At 41.2% G+C, this 21,144-nt stretch overlaps 1 protein-coding gene across 7 annotated transcripts; it reads left to right on the forward strand.

Moving 5' to 3' along the window:
* Window positions 1-52: 52 nt before the first annotated feature.
* pacsin2 (protein kinase C and casein kinase substrate in neurons 2) lies at window positions 53-20,611 on the forward strand. 7 transcript variants are annotated; one of them, XM_035673658.1, is made up of 12 exons: window positions 53-210; window positions 8,000-8,091; window positions 8,397-8,553; window positions 8,792-9,027; window positions 10,688-10,843; window positions 11,225-11,400; window positions 11,506-11,626; window positions 12,712-12,759; window positions 13,899-14,029; window positions 17,177-17,314; window positions 18,418-18,599; window positions 18,708-20,611. In XM_035673658.1, the coding sequence occupies exons 2-12, from the start codon at window positions 8,035-8,037 to the stop codon at window positions 18,818-18,820; spliced, it is 1,515 nt and encodes a 504-aa protein (XP_035529551.1). In that variant the 5' UTR covers window positions 53-210; window positions 8,000-8,034; the 3' UTR covers window positions 18,821-20,611. The 7 variants fall into 7 exon arrangements, with proteins under 7 accessions (XP_035529551.1, XP_035529590.1, XP_035529582.1 ...); XM_035673674.1 differs by lacking the exon at window positions 53-210 and adding an exon at window positions 803-910 and having other exon boundaries at window positions 18,708-18,820; XM_035673681.1 differs by lacking the exon at window positions 53-210 and adding an exon at window positions 976-1,091 and having other exon boundaries at window positions 18,708-18,820.
* The last annotated feature ends 533 nt before the right edge of the window (window positions 20,612-21,144 follow it).

The raw sequence follows: 21,144 nt of genomic DNA on the forward strand, positions 1-21,144 counted from the left end.
CTCTGCTGCTCCTCTTATTTTGAAATCTCCCCACCGGAAGCGCCGCCGTGCTACTTCGGCTCTCTGACGCTTGTGTCAGTCAGTCAATCGATGGTGCCGCCGCTCCTGAGCAGCAAAAAACGGGGAGAAAAGATTCATAAATTGGCACCGAGCAAGAGAATTAACTCGTCAATTACACACGAACGACCAAGAGGAATAAACCCTTGCCAGGTGAGCTCAAACCAACACTTTCACGTTGTGTCTTTTAACTTTTTTTCCTTGACTAAAAAGGGGCTGTGGCTAATTTCGCTAACATGAGAGCTAAGTTAGGGGCGAAGTGAAGTTACTTCCCCGATGGGAGGAGGTTGGAAACGTTACTGTGGTGGGCATAAAACACTTGATGATTCAGTGAAGTGAAAGCTACACTAGCGAGCTCTGATGTGTAATAATATATATATAGCTAAAACCTGAAGTTGAAGTAGTTCACCAGTCCCTGTGACTAGTTGTAACTTCAGGGTATTAAAAGTTACGAAATGCTACTGTGGTTAATCAATGTTTTTTGCATGGGGCGGTGGGGGGGTTGTGTCGAGTTAAATCGTGTAGTTTTTAACTCCAGCTGTGTAGTTTTTCACAATGAGAGAGAGAGAGAGGGAGAGAGGGGGGAGACTAGTGTTTGAATGCATTGGAGGGATGAAGGGCGGGGCAGGCTTCAGCAAGTAAAGATAACCCTGGTCCATGTCGTATCATCACTCCATGGTATGCTTACATTACATAATGTAGTCCTGTTTCTATAGAGAGAAGGAGAGAGAGGGAGAGGGAGAGGTGCCTCAGTTCCTGCTGGATGCCTGGTTTCGTTTCAGGGCTGCCCCCCCCCCCCAATGCTCAGTGCTTTAATTTGCGCAGTGCCAGCTGGCTGCCAAGTCCAGTCCTGGTAAGCTGTGTGTGTGTGTGTGTGCATTTAACCCAAAGTTGCATGTAAGAAAGTGTTCTCTCAGGCTGTGATATTGTGGTCATTTCCAGCCTAAACCCGCGTCAACACGAGGTCATTAATCACAAGAGGAAGGGAACAAGGATCCCCTCCGAGCAGGACAGTTGTGGTGAATCAGTGGAAGGTATCCGTCATCAGTGTTTTAGACTATCGTCAGTACGGCTGTGTGGGTTTGTTGGTTTGTTATGAGAGTAGTGTTGTCAAGGGGCGAAGCAGTAGCGAAAGCTCTGCGAAAAAAGCAGCTTGTTCCTTTTTGTGTGTGTGTGTGTGTGTGAACTGATTGCTCTGTCACAGAACCGGGCTAAACTTAGAGCGGGTATTCCAGTTGAGGCTGAAGGCACCGCTCTCCATTTACAGGGATCTTTTCTTGGCGTATTCTCAGAGAGTTCCAGGGATACAAGCCGCCGTTCGACAGGACTGAATCGTGTATCTCATGCAGCCTGAACATAAACGCCTCCCGCCGAAGCGTGAATCAGAGGATCCGAGGAAAAGCTTATCAGACATTTGCCAAAAGTGCTAAAACATTTAGTCTTATCACCTATTATCTTTGTCTTTGTGAAAGAATTTGCTGCGAGCAGATGAATTGTGTTCGTGGCGCTCTCCCGAAAAGTCTGCACCTTTTGAAATGCATCACATGAGACGCCACTGTGCGTGCAGGCCTGTGGGTTACGTCAGGATCTCCCCTTCCCTGTCATGTAATACTGAATTTCCCTCCATTATGTCCCTCTCCGTGCTGCTGGCGTGTCCAGTGGAAAATGCCTGAAAGTGTGGAACAAATGCCATTGTTTCTCCCTGACCGTGGAGCAAGCAGGCGGCCTGGTCACTTCTGTGGAGGCTACAGTTGACCTGCTGTTACGGACCAACGGTTTCATTGTCCCGGTTGTTTTGGAGCCTCTTATGAAGCTCCGTCTGTGATCTCTATAAAAACCGGATAGGTGGGAGTGAGTAATGTCCAGAATCCACATTGGAAATGCTATATTCCCGTCAGATCAGCAGTCCTGTGCAGCTGTCGGACTCACATGAGGAAGGAGGGCAGAGGTGATTGACTGACGGGGAAAGAAAATCAAGGTCGTGACCCGCCGTTTGCCATGGAAACTTATGACCTTCAAGCATGTGTGCAAGTGTGCAACAAGAGAGAAAGAAAGCAAAGGAATGATTGTATTTTTTTTCTCTCTCGTAGCCCAGTCGGGATTTAGCAATGTCCTGCTGTGAAACCGCAATATTGAAGGGATAGATCAGCTCAGCTGCACTCCCTGCCTCTGAGATATTGCAGGCGTTTTAATGCAACAAAGGAAGGAAATGGAAACAGACAAAAAAAAAAAAAATCACCCCCGGTCAGATAAGCAATTTTAATGTGATTAAGACATCAAGGCTTTGTAAAGTAGAGCGCTAAAAGTATTTTTCTAAGCTTGCTTGTTATGTAATCATATTCTCTTCCTTTAATCCCCGTGATTAGCGTTTGTTCTCAAGATTTAAGTGTTTTATTTGAAGTAATGGTCAGGAGAGCTACAAATACCAATTATTTTCATTATGGATTCATTTGATGATTATTTGCTGCTCAAGAATGCCTGTTACAACTCCTAAAGCAAAGCTCTTCACTTTGGAGCCACAACGATTAGTCAATTAATCGATCAGTTGATCCACAGATAATGTTGTGATAATAAAAATTCTCTCGCTGCAGCTTCTCCAATATGAAGATTTGCTAGTTTTCTCTGTTTTGTATAGTTGTAAACTATAAATATTGGACAAAACAAGACATTTGAAGACACCACCGAGGTAAAATGGAATGGGAATTTGACACTATTTGCAGACATTTTATGCTGACATACTATACGCAAACAATGAATTGAGTAAATGTTCTACAGATGAATCAGTAATGTAAAAGAATTGTTGGGAGCAGCTGAAAAGAGAGAGCACTAGTGTGTTCCTCCGTGTATTTAAAAACCCTGGAGAAGCAAGTCACGCATTCTCATTCAGACGAAACCCCGTCGGCAGTGTCGGTTCTTGCTTGCATTGACAATCACGCAGACAAGGCAGGAAACTAAATATGACACAGCGGCCCCTCAGGATAACTCCACTCACTGTGCACACAGTTCTGCTCTCCAGCAGTTACTGATTAGTTAGGCCAGACAGACCGAGGCACACTGAGACTGAAACACTGAGATTGTGTGACATTAATCCGCCGATGTCCTTGCTATACTCTTTCGATAAGAGTTTGTTTCTGAACTGACAAACTCCGGTTGGTTTCCTGGCGCTCCGATCATATTTTTTCTTACCCAACAACATAAACAGCTTCAGGGCAGGTATGCGTGTGCCTATCGCTCATCTATGTGCTCATCTCTGCAGTCTGTGTATCCGGTCGCTTGGCGCTCCATTCATGCCGCTGTTGACAACCCACAGAGCACTCTGACAAACACAAACACGTGGTGAATCGACAGTTTGCTGGTGGTTTGTGGGAAAGAAAATGCTCTTGTATACAAGGGGCCCACAAATGTTGCATACCCTGTCTCTCCCTCTGGTTGCATCTTCTTCATCTTATCCAGTTTTCCCACCCCTGCGCCAGTTCGGAAAGGTCATCGGCATCTCGTGTGTCTGCTCTTTAGACGTGACTCAGGTCTTCTCATTTCCAGCCGCATAGTACAGTAAGCTTTCACGGGCTTTAAATAACACACGTGGTCATCATCTCCTGCTTTTGCCGTCTCAATATCGGCCCCCCCTCCCCCCTCTCTCGCTCTTTGACAGTCCTTGACAGTGTGAGAACTTGCTCAACGTGCCAAGGTTCAGTTTGGGCATGGTAGCGTTGAGGAATGCATTTGTTCATGTCTATCTAAAGGCTGTTTTTCCGCAAACCAAATTCCAGCATGCTCAGTACTTTAACTTATCAGACTTTAGTGGATATCATTGTTGTGTTTGATTACATAATCACTAAGCCTGGAATCTAAGAAAACCCCCATTGCAGACAAGTTTCTGCAGATTTGATGAAATCGAGCGTTCGTTGGTAAGAAAGACTTTTATGTTTTCATTCATCACAAATTAAGAAGGCGGAAACGCACAACGCCAGATAGGAATTTCTCAATCTCCAGCGTTCTGTGCGAGTTCTCCTCACCCCCCATGTGTGCACAGCAGCGCACAGTGTTGGATTTTCCAGTGTTCCCCTGCAGAGTGACAGATTGAGCGGACTTCAGACCTCCACTTAGTCAACAGCATTGTTTACACTTCTGGGTCAAGCCGCGTTCGATTGTTTAACGCGGCCCTCGTGTCCCGCAGAGCCATGGGCGTGTAGACGGTTGTTCCTGTTTTCATCACATTTCGTTACATCAGGCCTGGGAAATAGCTGCTGTGATGAAGGAATTCCCAATACACACTGTTGGCTTATTTTTCTAGCTGTGCGAGGTCGTTCCCATACATCACTTGATTAGAAAACAAAACCAGTTACTTGATGGAGAGTTGGGTGATATTGCACATCAGTATAAGATAGGGTCAGTTTAAGAGATAAGAACGCATGGATTGTCCTGATTTAGTTTAAATCCTGTCTTTTGCTTATCTTAATGGCTGCATTACACTTAATTGACCCAACACGTTATTAATTACAAAACAAAAAGTCGTAATAATTGGTGCCATATTCCCCTGAGAACTTGGATAGATTATTAAAATTGTCATATGTTTAAAGGTATTCAGTGCTGCTGTGGTAATGCTGTCAGTGGAAGTTTACGCTCAGCAGAGTTTAATGTCAGAAGACTTGTTGCCATGTTTAGAGAAGATATTTGTGGCTCGTTCCATTCGTCCCTTGTGTGTTCCTCTCTGGTGCTGCATCGGTGATTGGCGAAGGACGAATATGGACAGCTGGTAGGGAAATGCAAAAGAGACAAGAGTACAACACTGGGCTGGATAATGTATGATTATCACACACACACACACACACACACACACCTCTCTTGCTCAATCAGGCCATATTGGATCACCACTGATCACTGTGATAGGTTGTCTTTTTTTAAATTAGGCAGCAGAAAACTTGTGTCTTATTCGTGTACAGTATCTGTTTTGTGTCGCCAGAGTTTTCAGATTCAATATGATTTCAAATCTGACAGAATACTTACAAGTAGTCTGGGAGGTAGTAGCTAAGAGAATATAGTAGGAATATATTGTAATAACATTATCATATAGTTTGATCATATCTATATATTTATTTTTTCTTGATGAATCATTTAAAATTCTCCATAAAATGTCAGAAAACTGTGGAATACTTCCCAGCACAATGTCCCAGAGACGAAGGGGACACCATGTCTTGTTTTATTCAACCACCGGTGCAAAACCTAATTGTCATATGACAATGAAAAGTAGCACATTTGAACTGTGTGAAACTTTGAAGTGTGCTTGAAAAAGGACTGAAACTAATAAGCAAGTAGCCGCAACTCAATCTTCCAATTTTACCAAATTGGTTTGGATTGCTCCACTTTTGATCCTCGCCCGTTCCAAAGTGTAATCTCGATTCAAGATGGTCTACACACACAATTGTTTCTAATATCAAGGCTACCCTTCATGAGGAAGTTGAGTTATATTAAACATGTGGTTTTCTCTGGAAACGGTGACGGTCAACATCTGTTTGTGTGTCTGTGGTTGTGTGTCTGTGTGTGTTCTGCTGTTTGACTGACCTGATTGTAAACTACAAACACAGTTTAAGGGGAGAATTGTTCCCCGGCTAGCAGAGACCACAATACTACCCTCTGTACAAGTCCTGCCCCGGAGGGCACGGGCCACTGACCATCGGCCAACGCACACACACTAAGCACCAGCCCTCGTCCTCTCGCTCTGTCGGCCGACTGAAAGAGGCCCTGTGTGTTCACACACTAAAATGCACCTCGTGTGCTCTGATCACAAGTGGTCGCTCCATATGAGAGATGGATGTTTTGACAGATATTACTGATATTTGAATGAGTGTAACTGAGAAAGGGAGACTTTCGTGTCTTTAGTTTTGATCGTATCAGCGGAGGGGTTTGCAGTAAGCACCAATAAATTGCTGTACAGACATGCCAAAGATCAAAAATGTATTTAAACTACATAATATAGGTCTGCTTACACATACAGTATTTCATTTAAAGCTTTTTATAGGCCATTTTATAAACCGCACATTTATGACTCCTACCCAGTCTCACGTCCACACACCCACACTCCCACATTGCTCGCACCGACCATGGAATAACATTACGTAAAAAAAGGAAAAAGTGCATTCATTCATTAAAGCAGTTGCTGATATTTTGACTGATCGTTTCAGCTAAACTTTGAAATTAATTTCTAGCGTCCCCCCCCTTGGTGACAAATCGATAATAACCAGATTAATGAAACCTTATCAAACATATATTTGTTTGTGTGTTTATGTAAAAAACAACCTGTGAAGACAAATGAGATCCTGAAACGATTATTGGCCCTTTGAACTTCTCATAGACTAAAAATAACACTTGATTTGTTTGTCATACAGCAACTTTCTGCGTGGCCGAGCACGAGAGCTGCTTGTCTATTTTAAATGATCTATTTATTCATCATTCTTCAAGTAATGAATCAGCCATTTAGTCTGTTAATTGTGAAATATAATGACAGATAACCATTACTAGTTGATAAATCTTCTCTTAAAGGACTGGCTGTAGCACTGTTTCATTCTTCCTTCCTAGAAGTGGTTGCAGTTTTCCTGGAGGTGCAATTGAATGCGATGTGATCTCGGTGAACTGAGATGCACTTGAGACGTGTTCGGATGCCGGCAGTCCGCCTCAGCTGGACAATGTCAATATATATGGTTACAAGATACTGGATCTGAACAGGGCCGGTCTGTGCTGCAGAGAGAGGAGACCCCTCCAGGCTGATGGGGAAGGGAGGAGAGCACTGAGCAGAGAGGAAGACGATGGAGGGGGGAGGAATAAAGAGAGACTGTTTGTGGGGCTGTTGAGTTTAAAATGATGGACATGAGGAGAGGAGAGGGGGGGGGACTAACAGAGGGCTGACTGTCGTACCCGTCTGAAGGAAACGGAAGCGGCCCGCTGTGTGTTTCTTGACAGTTTCTTTTTCTCTCGGTCAGATTCACACACACACACACACACTTATAGTTTAGCTGAGGCTCTGTGTGCCGCCTGCAACCACCGTGTTTGAATTTGTTCTGTGTTGAGGGTTGTGAGGTTATAGAAATGAATCACCACCTGCTGCCCGGTTAACAAACCAGATCACACACTTTAAGCCCTCCCCTCCCCCTTCCATGTCTCTCCGTATCACTTCTCTGAACTATTTATTCTCCTACTCCACACACTGCACAGTATTCAACCACTCATCAGTGTCTGATCCACACCTGTAGCCTCTGTGGAGGGTTATTTTGATAGAAGGAGAATGTTGGCTCGATGGTGTTGTCCTTCAGCTGTTGGTTTCATAGTACACGTGGTGAAAACAAATGTGTCACTGAATAGAAAATATGTGTTCCCCTTCCTGTTTGTCGTATATATTTAATAACTCAGCTGTCTGTACTGTTGGCGAAGCCTGAATAAAGTTGAATAATACACATATAAGACGTATTGCGTATGTATTCATATGTTTTTATGATGCATCTACATTTTGATCAGTTGTGTTCCCTGTAATTTATTCATGTTGGAATGGATTCTGTAGGATTTAAAAGCAATGGAAATTATATTTTTTTCCATTGAGAGATTCAAAGGCTTAACAGTAATATTTCCCCATTGTACAACTTGTATGAAATTTAACTCATTTAAAACATATTCAATCAATTAAAGGAAACAATATNNNAATATCTCAAAAATCATGACTTGATGCTTACTTTGCCAAATTTCAATTCAAAATGATTTACTTATTGATTGAAAATGGGCTGCAACAGTTATTGCCATTATCATTTAATCTGCCAATTCTTCTCTTCTCTCTATTAAACCAAAGGTGAACTGATCGCTCATGATATGATATTTACTTTTTATTTTCTCCTTAGAGAATTTTAGTATCAGGCATTCATGGTGGCTAAAACGTTGTTGTTCTGTGTTTTTCTAGGCTCTACACACTGAGTGTAACCCAGGGCAGCAGCGATGTCGGGCTCCTATGATGACTCCATGATCGATGTCTCCAGTGACAGCTTCTGGGAGGTGAGACGCATGAATTCCTTCCTCAAAAACCTAAATCCAGGGTCACAATTCTTCCGTAGAGAAATGTGGTTTCTGAAAACTTCTGTGTGGAGTTAACATTTAAATCTCAGCTGCAATTGATGGAATAAGTAGAATAAATCCTGGGAATATAACAACTTTAGCTCATCTTGGAATAAATTAACTCAGAGGGCAACGCCTTCAGGGAAATCTAGTGCAACACTTGCCATAACTAACACTTTTGACCTATTTTCAACTGTCTATTTGTATTCTCTGTCTGTGTCTGTGTCTCTGTCGCTGGTCCTCAGGTTGGTAACTACAAGCGAACAGTTAAACGGGTAGACGATGGCAACCGACTCTGTAATGATCTCATGAACTGTCTTCATGAGCGGGCACGTATTGAAAAGTCCTACGCACAGCAGCTCACAGAATGGGGGAAACGCTGGCGGCAACTCATAGAAAAAGGTAGGAATATAAAAAAAACTCAAGCTACATTACACATTAAATAAATTAAAACTATTAAATTTAATTTCCTCAGTGAGTACTTGTATAATATTGACAGAAAGCTATTATTTTATCTATAATTTAGATTGTGCTCTCTGCTCTCTTAGGGGCAATGCATTTAAACCACAACATTATATTGATGCAAATTATAAACTGATGTCTTTTACAGACACTGACTGGTAAATGACTCTTTCCTCAGGCCCTCAGTATGGTTCATTGGAGCGGGCGTGGTCGGCTCTGTGCACAGAGGCGGAGAAGGTGAGCGAGCTCCACATGGAGGTGAAAGCAGCACTGATGGGAGAAGACTACGAGAAGCTAAAGAACTGGCAGAGAGACGCCTACCACAAACAGATGATCGGCGGCTTCAAGGAGACTAAAGAAGCTGACGACGGCTTCCGTAAGGCTCAGAAACCCTGGGCAAAGAAACTCAAAGAGGTGTGGATTTCAAACTTTTTAGGAACGCACAGGATACTGAAATAACATGATGTGTAGTATAGCGGTAGCACCTTTTTTTTAAAAGTAATTTCTATTTCTAAGCAGTTACCGCAGCAAGCCATTTCTCAAGCTACTCATTATAGCCATAACTATCAATTTTACCCTTCAGTTCACATGATTACATATTACTGACTCACTATTGTTTTCCCTTCCATGACTACCTGCCTGCGAAACAACAGCAGAGCAGAATCACAATTACCACTTCTTTAGCTTGAATAGGAAGCCAAACATTAGCCACAGTGTGCCAAGGCGGCAGCCGGTTAGCGTATCCTGCAGTTCTTTGACTGTCAGTAAAAAGGAAGGAAAGGAGTGCTTGCAGGGAGACTGGCACCCTGTAGTTCAAAATCAGGTCAATGTATTTCCTACTACTGCTTTCATTTAAGAAGCCTGTTTACTCTGCACTACACACATTCCTTTCTGTTTCTGTGCATGCGTATAAGAATGCGCACATGCAAGTATTTGTATGTTCAAAGTCACTGGAGGTTTCGCAACTTCCAGGCTCCTTGCCCCCATTTCCTGTGTGTGTGTGTGTGTGTGTGTGTGTGTGATGTCACCAGTGGGTGGTGACATCCTGGCCTTGTCATTGAGCAGGGACAGAACAATACATTTTTGTAACCATAGTGATTTATTGATTGACCAGACGGACAGGGACATGTGATAGAGGTCCAGAGAGGAAATCAGGCTAATTAACTGGTCTAGAAAATTAGTGGGTGACATGGGTGACGTGGGCAGTATGTCAATAATAGACACATACATGCTCGCTAGATACAGTATAAACTCCTAAGCCCGTGTTTTAGTGGATTAACATTTTGTTTTTTGTACATACACAAATAGCGGAACACTCAACTGCTTGTTAAATCAGATTAGGGAGGAGGACAAGCTGGTGTCCTTGTATTTTAAGTGCCCTCTACTTATGACCTCATGGTTTGTTCAATAGGGATATAGCTGTTCTGGCCTTGGCCCAAGGTACACTGGGCACTGCCCAAGACACTCGTCAAATAGAGCCTTCATGCAGTTTGCTTGCTCGGTACTTATCTGTTGGAGTTTAAATATAAACAAAGTGACAGAGGAGTGGTTAATTCATGTTGTCATAAATCCATCACATGTAAAACTTATCAAGCATCAGTGTTTCCATGTTACCTCCTTCACATGAGTTTGTTATTATTCATTCGTTCCAACATTTATGTGTCTGGGGCCTCAAATTAGCAAGTTTCTCTAAGTAGGAAATGGGTTGTAGCGTTTCCAAAAATGACAAATGACACACATTTAGTCAGGCACAGAAGTGAACTTAGAGCTTAGAAGTAACAGCCTTACTAACAGAGAGAAAGTGAAATCAAATTTCCTCGAAGACTTTCTCGAAAATGACAATGAGACGGCAACATGCATGTACAATTTGGGAACAGATGGCTATGTTTAGAACAACAATGGTCTTAGTAAAATATGTTAATGTTGCTGTTGGATTAAATGGTGACCAATTTAGGTACATTTTCCAACAACTTAATCCAAAAAAAAAGATATCGTAACTTATGCTTAAATCCCTCAGTCACTTTAACTCTCAAGACTGGCACTTTGGCCTTTATTTCATCCGTTGAATCCACAGATGGAGACAATGAAGAAGTCTTACCACTCTGCCTGCAAAGAAGAGAAGCTGGCAGCCAGCAGGGAGACCAACAGCAAACTGGAGAGCAACAACAACCCTGATGCCCAAAAGAAGCTCCAGGAAAAGGTGGAGAAGTGTCAGCAGGAGGTGCAGAAGGTAGGCCTTCCTTTTAGGAAAGAAATAGGTGGGGGTGTCAAAATTGCAAGTGCACTGGTAGTCCATCTTTAAATCTTTTGTTGCACTAACTAGGTGTAAATCCTTATAATTATAAGTGAACTCAGACTTAATTATGATATTAAATTCCATCAAACAGTGTTTTCCACAGTATATATCTCTAAGTATTTAACTGACTTTACTTCCCATCATAGCTGGAACGGGAATTATAGTCAAAACTTTGAACATTTAATGGATAACTTGAGTAAGAACTGTAGTCTGCTAAAAGGGACATCAGCAGCTGTCTAGATACAAAGGTACATCGTCAAGAATTATTCTTTTTTATGCGTTTTAATTGTCACTTCACTCCTCCCTTTCTCCCAGACTAAAGAACGCTATGAGAAATCCCTGGAAGAACTCGACAAGTTGACCCCTCAGTATATGGAGAACATGGAGCAGGTGTTTGAGCAGTGGCAACAGTTTGAAGACAAACGCATCCGCTTCTTCTCAGAGCTGCTGCTGGAGGTTAAACAGCACCTGGATCTCTCAACCAATCACAGGTCAGACAGGCCATTGAATGTCTGAATGCATACATATAGCGGTAGTAGAGATGGTTGAGATTTCAGGTATCACCCAGAATATAATGTCCAACATTGTGTCCATAGATTCCAGACAATCTACCACACGCTGGAAGACACAGTCACTGCTACTGATGCTGAAGAGGACCTGAAGTGGTTCCGGTCCAACCACGGCCCCGGCATGCCAATGAACTGGCCCCAGTTTGAGGTACTACGCCCTTCATTTCAACTAATAAAAGAGGAGAAGAAAAGAGAAGGAAAGCCAAATGTTGGGTAGAGGAGAAATATCCAGAGTGGCTCACAATAGCTTCCCATAAGGTTTTCATGCCACAGATCCACAAACAGACACACAATAGGTCACGGTCCCTCACTCAATTTAAACACATGAACAATAAAGGGCGTCCTATGGTATTTAGTGATGTAATTATGAATGAAGTATAGTCCATGCTTATCTTGAGATGTTAGTATCTCCTCTTAAAGACTCACCGCTGCTCTCCCAGGCCCAGCTGTGAGAACCACGACGACAGCACAAATGGACTAATAAGGCGTACTGAAAAATGTTTCAGGAAAAAACATTAAGGGCAACATTGCCATAGTTTTTTTTTTTTTTTGTAATGTTACACGTAGCCCAAGCAGGAGTTATAGCCCAGTGTCATTTTTGTCATTGAAGTATGCTGTTTGGCAGCAGGGGGGGAGTAAATCTGTCCTCAGCAGTCGGAGTGGCAAAAAAGAGGGATGTAGTTTATGTCATCTTCCCAACAGGAAGTGAAAAAGAAAAAGAGGAGGGGAAGGAAAAGAAAAGCTGCATGCGCTTGCAATGTTAATTTATAGTGCTGTTGAGTGCTCTTGCAGGCATAGCCGTTCCAGTGAGGCGTGTTCTTCCATTTCGATCTTTACTAGGCTGTTTTTCTTTCTGAGTACCACTTTTTAAGAAAGGAATAAATCTTGTCTGCGACAAGATACACACACACACACACACACACACACACGACAAAAAAGAGCAACAAATAACCTGTCAGACAGCTCCAACAGGGTAGATAGCCAAATGAAACTTGAATAAATAATGAAATGTCAAAAACAATGCACCACGCTTGTGTTTTAGTTATTCTGCAAGCTCCTGGCTCTTTGATTCATGTAGCTTGTTACAGTATCAATCCCTAGAATAATTTGCTGGTGCCAGTCGTTGCTACCTACACAAACTAACATTTCTGCAGCTTTACAGTTTGAGGATTGGACTGTGTTGTCTGCGTTAACCCTGCTCTACACCTGCCTCCCTTTCCCCATGTCTGGCAGAATTTGGACTGGTCGCATCCTCGCTCCTTTAAGAGAAGGTCCATTGTAGTGAGTTCTGCATGGGAGGGCTGTTCTTTTCACAACAGCCATGAGTGGGGGGAGATCCTTTTTTCTCCAATAACACTCTCACTCCTTACTGCTTCTTTATATATGCGTGTGTGTGTGTGTGTGTGTTTGAGGTGCTTGTGTTTGTATCTTTTAGTCAAGTTTCAAAAAATATGAATAGGCTAAAGATGCACATGGTATATGCAGTCACCACAGCACTGTTCCCACCATAGTGTATATCATACCCCCATAGTTCATGCATATGTGTGACCAATCCATCACTATGTGCTTTCTGATAAATACAGGATTCATACAGACCTTTTTCATGAATACCAGGATTCATACCACCACTAACACAGCTCAGACTCTGTTTTCTCTCTAACCTTTGAGCTCTGACCCCTCAGTGGCTCTTCCGCTCATTATTGTGTCCATGTGAACCCTGCAGTATGTCACATGATGCCACCGTGGCCCTGCAGTGAGTCTCAGAGGTCATAAGCCAGACTGGAAGATCTTTGATCTTTTAAAAGTTTGAGAGGCCTGACAAATCAGAGGGGTCAGACAAGCTTTTTGGAAAGTTCTGAGGGCATACTTAAATACCGTATATGGGACAGTATGACTGCTGTCTGTATTAGGTTGATTAATGTCAGAACGTTTGCTCCAACACTAGATTAATATGCTGTCATGCTGTGATGAATACTGGAAATTTCCAAAGCTTTTAAGCAACATCCAACTATATCTGTATATCTTTTCTATAACTGATTGTTAAGTTGTTATGGTATTGGACCCTGTTTCTTTTGCTTTACTCTCCCTGGTTAGCCTCTGGTGGAGGGGAGACTCTTGGTGCTGTATTTCTTTCCAACAGGTGATGGATGTACACAGTCTTGTCTCTCATTTTATCAGGCCTACACTGTACACTATTAACACACACACAGTTTTAAAATCCAGAGTCAGTGTCCCAGCCTAAGAAATGCTCGACATATTTTGGACTGTCATGTGTGAAGTGTGTATATTGCTGTGCTCATGACTGTGACCTGTTCTCACAATACTATCTGTGAATGCATGTTTTGAACCAAGCTCAAGCTCAGCCGACCAGTTTTAGATGCAATACTTGACTCTAACGTGTGTCTGTGTGTGTCAACCAGGACTGGTCCATAGACCTGAACCGAACCCTCAGCAGACGAGAAAAGAAGAAGCCATCAGAGGGCGTCACTTTGACAGGCATCAGTCAAACTGGGTCAGACCAGCCTGTTCAGCCTGCCAAGACCAGCAGCAGGTAGATACCTGATCACTCACTGACTCACTTTTTCTGTCTCTGACAAACACACACACAGCTGAGCATCTGTTCAGAAGCACACAAACACACTCTGTCTTCCTCATCCAAACTCACCCACACCAGAGATAATCCAGCACACCGCTCACGGTGTCATCCTCTTAAGGAACGCTTGTAAAACGTTACACACGGGAAGTTCCGGGAGTGACGTCTAGTGGTATGGCTGTTTCTATGGTGACTGTAAAACATTGTGTTACAGATTGTTGGGAAAGAATTCATCCCCGCGAGACTGGAGTCGGCTGGTACATAGTTGAAAACGAGCCAAAAACTAATGTGGAAATATTACTCACACATGCCGAGACCTTCATAGCATGAATATTAGTACTGGAAAGTTCAAAGAAGTCTGAATTAGTCTTCAAGTCAAACACCTGTGCCTGGGTTCAGCAAGTTTTGTACTGAACAAAAAGAAATATTAAGAGGAACTTCAGCTAAAAAACATGTTTTTATGAGGAGATGCATATAATTCACTGACTTGTCTGAGCTTGGTTTATAATAATTGATTTAACCCTCTGATGGTCTAATGCTGTATAATGGAATTAGACCACTCTGTCCAGGTTTAGCCACTTGTGAATGGCAGTTTTTAGTGACATGATGTAATCTTTTTTTAAGCCAAGATAAGATACGAACTCCCTTCAGTGAAATGTGTCTTCGGTGTTGTGGCAACAGCACCAAGGACAATAACAGTGATTCATGGAAACGACAACAAACAGCTGATTAAAATAAAAAAAACTTGTGATGCATGATGCATCTATCGTCACGGTGAAAAAGGACACCACACAGGCAGATATACTTTTATAAAGATGTGTAAACTTACTGTAAACATTTTTCTCAGCCCATGCATCGTTGAGCTCGTTGCCGAAGTTGCTATGTGTGTTATATTTATTGTTCAGTATTTTAAGTGAGGTTAGCTGTGATTATCTTGTCCTGTGTCTGGCTAGTCTGATAAAATGACTTGGCCTTTTACTCTTTACATTCCTTTGCAGCTTGGTAATGGGGGTTCCTTTATTACACCTGCTGTCTCCCCTTATCCAGACACCAGTAGGAACTGTGTATGCAGAAATGATCAGAGGAGTATGTAGAGGAGTCGACAAAGGGAATGTCAGGCACGGAAAGCATTTGACCTCTGAACTTGGGAAAGTTGTGTGCCTTGGGACTGCCTCTCCCCCAACCAGCATTAACAGCACATTGTTTTCCTGTCGTTTCCTACATCTCTGGGCTTTTGTGTATGTACAAGCCAGGCTCTGGTTAGGGTAAATCAGAACCAATTTGTATTATCTTTCTGTAGTCACACTAAGAGTAGAGCACTAAGGGACAAAAACAGACTTCACCATGAAGGTTGTTACTTATCTTGATCGTAGTTACAGTAGTATTTTATCAGCATCTGAAAGCCAGCCCTTATTCGTATCAACGTAACATAACCCGTTTTGATTTTTTTCCCTTATCTGTGGTCTGAAGCTTGAATGAACACGGTTTTAAGACCCACTGGATAAGACATTAACACAGCTGTTTGAATCCTTTAGTTCATAGTTATAAGTGCAGGTTTGTTTGTTGACTGAAACCATCCAAAGTTACATTGTGCCAAATTCCCAGTAGAGCAGTGTTTGTTGTAATAACTCCTGAGGCTCAACTCATTGCAGAGCATGGCATGACTATGCACACAAAGGCGTTCACATTTCTCCGCTTCACACTCTTAAGGGCCAACTGATAGCTACTGTTGTTCACGGTCTAATAATTCTGTAAACAGGGAGTAGAAACCCTGTGTTTCCTCTGATACAGGTGGAAGGCTAGTACAAGTTTTGTTCCTCGATGCGGAAAGCGACAATCGTAGGAAGTAAACCGCTCTCATGTGACTTCTAAAGAAAGATTTTGCATCTACACAACCCAGAGCAAACAAACAAGTGTTTGAAGTATCGCTCAAGAAGTCTAGAATTTAGTCTAAAACACAGTTATTTTTCTGACTGCCTTGTTGGTGTTTCTCATACATATTATTACATAGAAATACAACAATTCCTGGGTCATCTACCTCTTGAAAGAAAGCCACAATTAACCATTCCCTAAGCCCTTGTCCCCTTAGTTACACTTGCTACTTGTGAAAAGCTTTCTATTGTACTTCACTTTTGCAGGCTGAAATTAAATGAAATAACTTTCATTGACATATTTAATCATATTTTTGCTAAATAGCTAGCTAATTAAGCTCCATGAGTTGGTTGGAAACTCTTTAATGTTTCCAGGTGCTTTGTTATAAAATGAGAACCCTAGAAGAGGGTTTTAAATATTCACTTGATGGCTACATACATGGTATAATTCTAATAAACTGGGGCTAAAGCTGCATATGTCCCAGCAAAAAACAATAGCATCCTCATCAATTGAATAGTTTTATTTAAATAAACAGCCAGCATGGGGTTTGTATTTGAGTGTAGAGCTACAGGAGGTGGTTTTATGGTTATAATAATGAGGGAAAATGTATTAATTCTAACATAATACACATAAATGAACAAACAATGGTTTATTAGATGTATATTTTATGTTTGTAATCATGCTTTTGGGATGATGATGATAAATCTGTGTTTTTTTTAAGTAAAAATATAGTTAACTTATCTATTTTAGCTAATAAGACTGTTCCTTGGCCTTGAAACGTAAGTAACGTACTACTTTACGTAGTAAAACTGGGTATGCTAACATTTGAAGTGCAGATTTAAGCAGATAAACACGTTTAAATGATTCCTTACTCTGTTTTTGGTTATCGAAAGGCCTAAAAAAGTTCTTAGAAATGTTCTTAGAAACGTCTTAGAAAACCGCATATTGGTCTTGGAACAGTCCCTTGACAGGTCTGCCGTGCCTAGTTACTGTTGCTAAGCTATGATTGGACAATCGCTGTTTGGGGTTAAGCAGATGGTCACGTATGGTTATCGGCTGTGTCACACTATATCTGTATCTGTTAAAGACAGATGTTAACTATCAGTATCAGCTTTGCCTGGCTTCATCACTCTTTGAATTTGTCTGCAGGACAAGTATGTGACAGGTGTGTCTTTTTGTTTGTGTGTGTATGCATGTCAACAACCCATCTCTCACTGTGTCCCATGTTGTCAGCCTTACTGTGCCCACTCAAACAGCGCCAGTGGGCACAAACCCTTTTGAAGACGACGACGAGGAAGAGGAGGAGGAGATGGCCGTGGAGCAGCAGACCTCAGTCAACCACATCAGTGTGAATAAAGAGGAAATAAAAACGTTGGTGAACAGGAGAAAACCCTCCGCCCACCCACAACCTCCCCGCCTTCTTTCTTTCTATCTTTGTTTAATGGATCGCCGTCCGTGCCGCGTCTCCTACCATTTCTTTGTCTTAGTTACTTTGCTCCCTTCTTCCTTGTAACCCTCTCTCCTCCCTCAGGTGGCAGGTTGTTGTGTTGCTCTGCATGGTCCCTGAAACGGCATTGCACACAGAGCCAATGTGTGTGTCTGTCTTCCACTCCTAACAGTGTCGTGTCTTGCAGAACATTAAATGTCATGCGCATGGGGCGCATGTCTCTTCTGTGGGAAATCCAGTATTTTTCTGTCTTACAGTCAGATCTGAAAAGTTACACAGTTATACATATGTATGTCATTTGTTTATATCAATGCCAGACAATTAACAGGCTTTATAACATCAAAAAGAGTGCACATACAAAAAAAAAGCAATATCAACAGTTTATTTGTAATAAAAGACACTGTGAATAGATCTGACTGTAAATCCTTTATATATATGTGCCGGTGTGTGTTTACTGTTTTCATCTTCTAACTCTCGTCAGAGCCAAGTTCTCTCTGGTGTTTAGGTGGCTCCCTCTGTTGGCCGTTCAGGTTAAAATCCAATCATGCATTCACTGCAATGATTTGTCTTGCTTGGTCTTGTGTTGCTGTATTTATTTTTTCATGTGCCTTTTTGATATGTGGCCACATAGTTCTGTTGCATTACCTTCTTTCAGCATTGTGTGCACTCTCACTTGATCTCCCAGTGTCATCAGGGCAACTTTTAAATCGCTTGTCATGCTGCCTGAACCGAATGCTTGCTTTGTAGCACTGATGCCATGAGTAAGCATGTTTTCCTCTTATTTAGAGCTGAGAGGAGGATGTTTTCTTTTTAGGACGAATCACAAAGCTGTCCCTGGATTATAAGATGCACTTTGGGCTTTTTTTTTTATGTGTGTTTTGCCTTTACTTTATTTGGTGTTACATTTTTATTTCTTCTCACTTTTCTTCAACTTTTGTCCCTGCTTCATCCTGTCGATGCAAAAGGCCCCCCGACATAAACTCATTAAAATACATTTTCTAAGAGGCTCTTTTGTCTGTCCGTCCAGTGCGAGCAGTGTGGAGAAGACTCCAGACTGGTCGGATGAAGACACAGGTGGAAACCCTTTCTCCGCCAACGGTGATGGGAATCCATTTGAAGATGAGCCGGCCTCTCCGGTCGTGTCTGTGCCTGTCAAAGCCCTCTATGACTATGAAGGACAGGAGCAGGATGAGCTGAGCTTCAAAGCAGGTACATAGTGCGAACAGTGTAAAAGACCCCAAAACGTTATAATACTTTCAGTTCCCAGTAGGTTTTTCGGCAAGATAAATAACAATCGCTTCTATCTTCTTTCTCCAGGGGATGAATTCACCAAAATTGGTGAAGAAGATGATCAGGGTTGGTGCAAAGGCCGGCTCAAGGACGGACAAACAGGCCTCTATCCTGCTAACTATGTGGAAGACATCCAGTAACGAGTTATCACAAATGAATAAATGTGAAGAAAACAAAGTGGTGCGTTGCGAAATGACAGTGCGGCTGGAAACGAGAAAGGCTCTGCTTTTGTGTTCAGTCCCTTTTTCTCCCTGTTGGTGAAGACTGGACTGGTGTGGGGAGACGGACAGAGAAGAGAAGTTGCAGATTGTAAAAGGACCACTTGAGATATTTCACAGATTGACCCTCATAGAAACTAAGTACAAGATGGAAATTAAAGTTTCCAGATGATTCCAGGCGAGGAAGATCACAGAAAAAAAAATGCTGTCAGCGTAAGATATGTTACTTAGAATCCCATGTATGCTGTTACAAAAATAATAGCTTTTCAAGTATATATTAGATAAAATGAAATGTATGTGTGAATTTATATATTGTTTAAATGAAACACTGGGATGACAGTCTGACAAATCGTCTTGCGATGTTACATGCAGCCTTAATATGCAAGCCACTATGGATTCATTAAGGGAGATGACCTTCTTTATAACCATAATTATCTGATTTAGGTTTAAAACCTGTTCTGCCTGTTAGAGTCCAGTCCATAAATGTTAATTGTTTTGGTTTTTTTGGACAAAGTAGGCCCTTATGTTGAGATTATTGTGTCAGATTTAACTTGATTTTAAGCTAGTGCTTACATTGTTCTGTCATTCCTTTCAGGGTTTTGTTTTTCCATTCAGTTCATTAACTGTTCTGGTTATTGTTGTTTTTAAGGAATGATGAAGATCAGTAGAGCCTTATTATATGAAATAGACTTCATTTAGTTCTCAGTGGGTAGGTTTCTCTAGTCACTGCCATTGAATGTATATTCACTGATTGTATTTCCTCACTTATTGATTGTTTTTGCTGATGTTGGGTTTTTGAAAACCACTGACCCATTAACACCCCGAGCAACTGTCCTCAAGCTTTTCACAAAAATCTATCTGCTTTCTGTTGAATGTAGATTATAATACTATGTGGGTTATTTTGTTTTCATGCGACACTGAACGTTTTTCACAAGTTTATCTCACTTGAATCTCCATGTTTTACCTACTCTCACTTCTTGTTAAATGTGTCAAGTTATGGGAGATATTTTTAGTGTTTTTTTTAAAAAACATATTACAGGTTATAGCAATAAAAAACAGCGTTGCATACATACATGCATGTAAATAGCCTGGATGAAACATATTAGAACAAATTAAGCATTGAGATCAGATGATATGAAGTTGGAAATTGATGATTGTTAATTTATGCCACAAGTGCTTTTGTTCTACTCTTGTTAGAATGCTGTGACTGAGAATCAGTTTGTATAATAATTGAATATTTTATGGCAAATATCCCTTGAATCTGTCATTTGTTATATTTGTAAATAGGATAGTTTTTCCCCTTCACAGAGGGCCATACTCATTTAATTAATCAACAAATACCATGTGAATAATTGTACATTTTCTATGAGCTATGACGTGAATGGATATACCTGATTTCATGAGCTTAATACATATGTTTTGATCATTAAGTATTTTGTCAGCTTGCATCAGCTTTTATTTCACTTGCGCAAGCTCCAAATTTATTAATAAGCCCAATGTGTCGATGAAATTTTTGAAAATGCTCTTTGATGCCTTCAACTGCAGCACGAGAGGAAGATGAATTTTGTTTTTGTCTTTAATAATAGTGAGAAAGAAGATGTTTTGCCATGTTTTCAGGGCATGCTGTCATCAAAACGCAGCAACAGCTGTACTTGCACAGTAAGGTTTGTAAATGTTGTCCCATGACATAATAAATGAATTTATTGGAAAAAAGGTTTTGTCTTTGTCTTGAGTATTGAAATTGAAAAATGTATGTTTTATTTTCATATTGTCAACATATTAACTGGCTCAAAAAATAGCTTAGAGCTTTAAGTTTTCAATATAGTGAAGTGATAGATTTAAATGTTATAAAGTTCATTTAACCACATAAATCCACAAGTTGTTGAAATTTGTGCAATTCAACACATTGTTGGAGATATAGAGAATATTCTCATTTTCACTTACTAATTTGTCTGATATTTGTAGTCAGTATCCAGATTGTAACTGCTGAACCATTTTAGTGTTATTTTTGTTATAATTAATAAGATTTCGGTGACCTTAACAGCGTAGTTAAGGTTTAAATTTGTGAAGTTACTCAGAAGGCAAAAATATATCAAACATTATTACAAAAACTATGTATTTTGTGACAAGAATAAGTTGAATGTATGAAAATGCACTCCTATAAGAGACTTAAATGTGTGTCATTTAGATGGAATGATGCAAACCTGACACAGAAGTGTGCGTATATATATAAGATAAGATAAGAT

This window comes from Morone saxatilis, unplaced genomic scaffold (assembly GCF_004916995.1).
Source record: "Morone saxatilis isolate NCDOM2014 unplaced genomic scaffold, NCSU_SB_2.0 Contig10, whole genome shotgun sequence".
Lineage (NCBI taxonomy): Eukaryota > Metazoa > Chordata > Actinopteri > Moronidae > Morone > Morone saxatilis.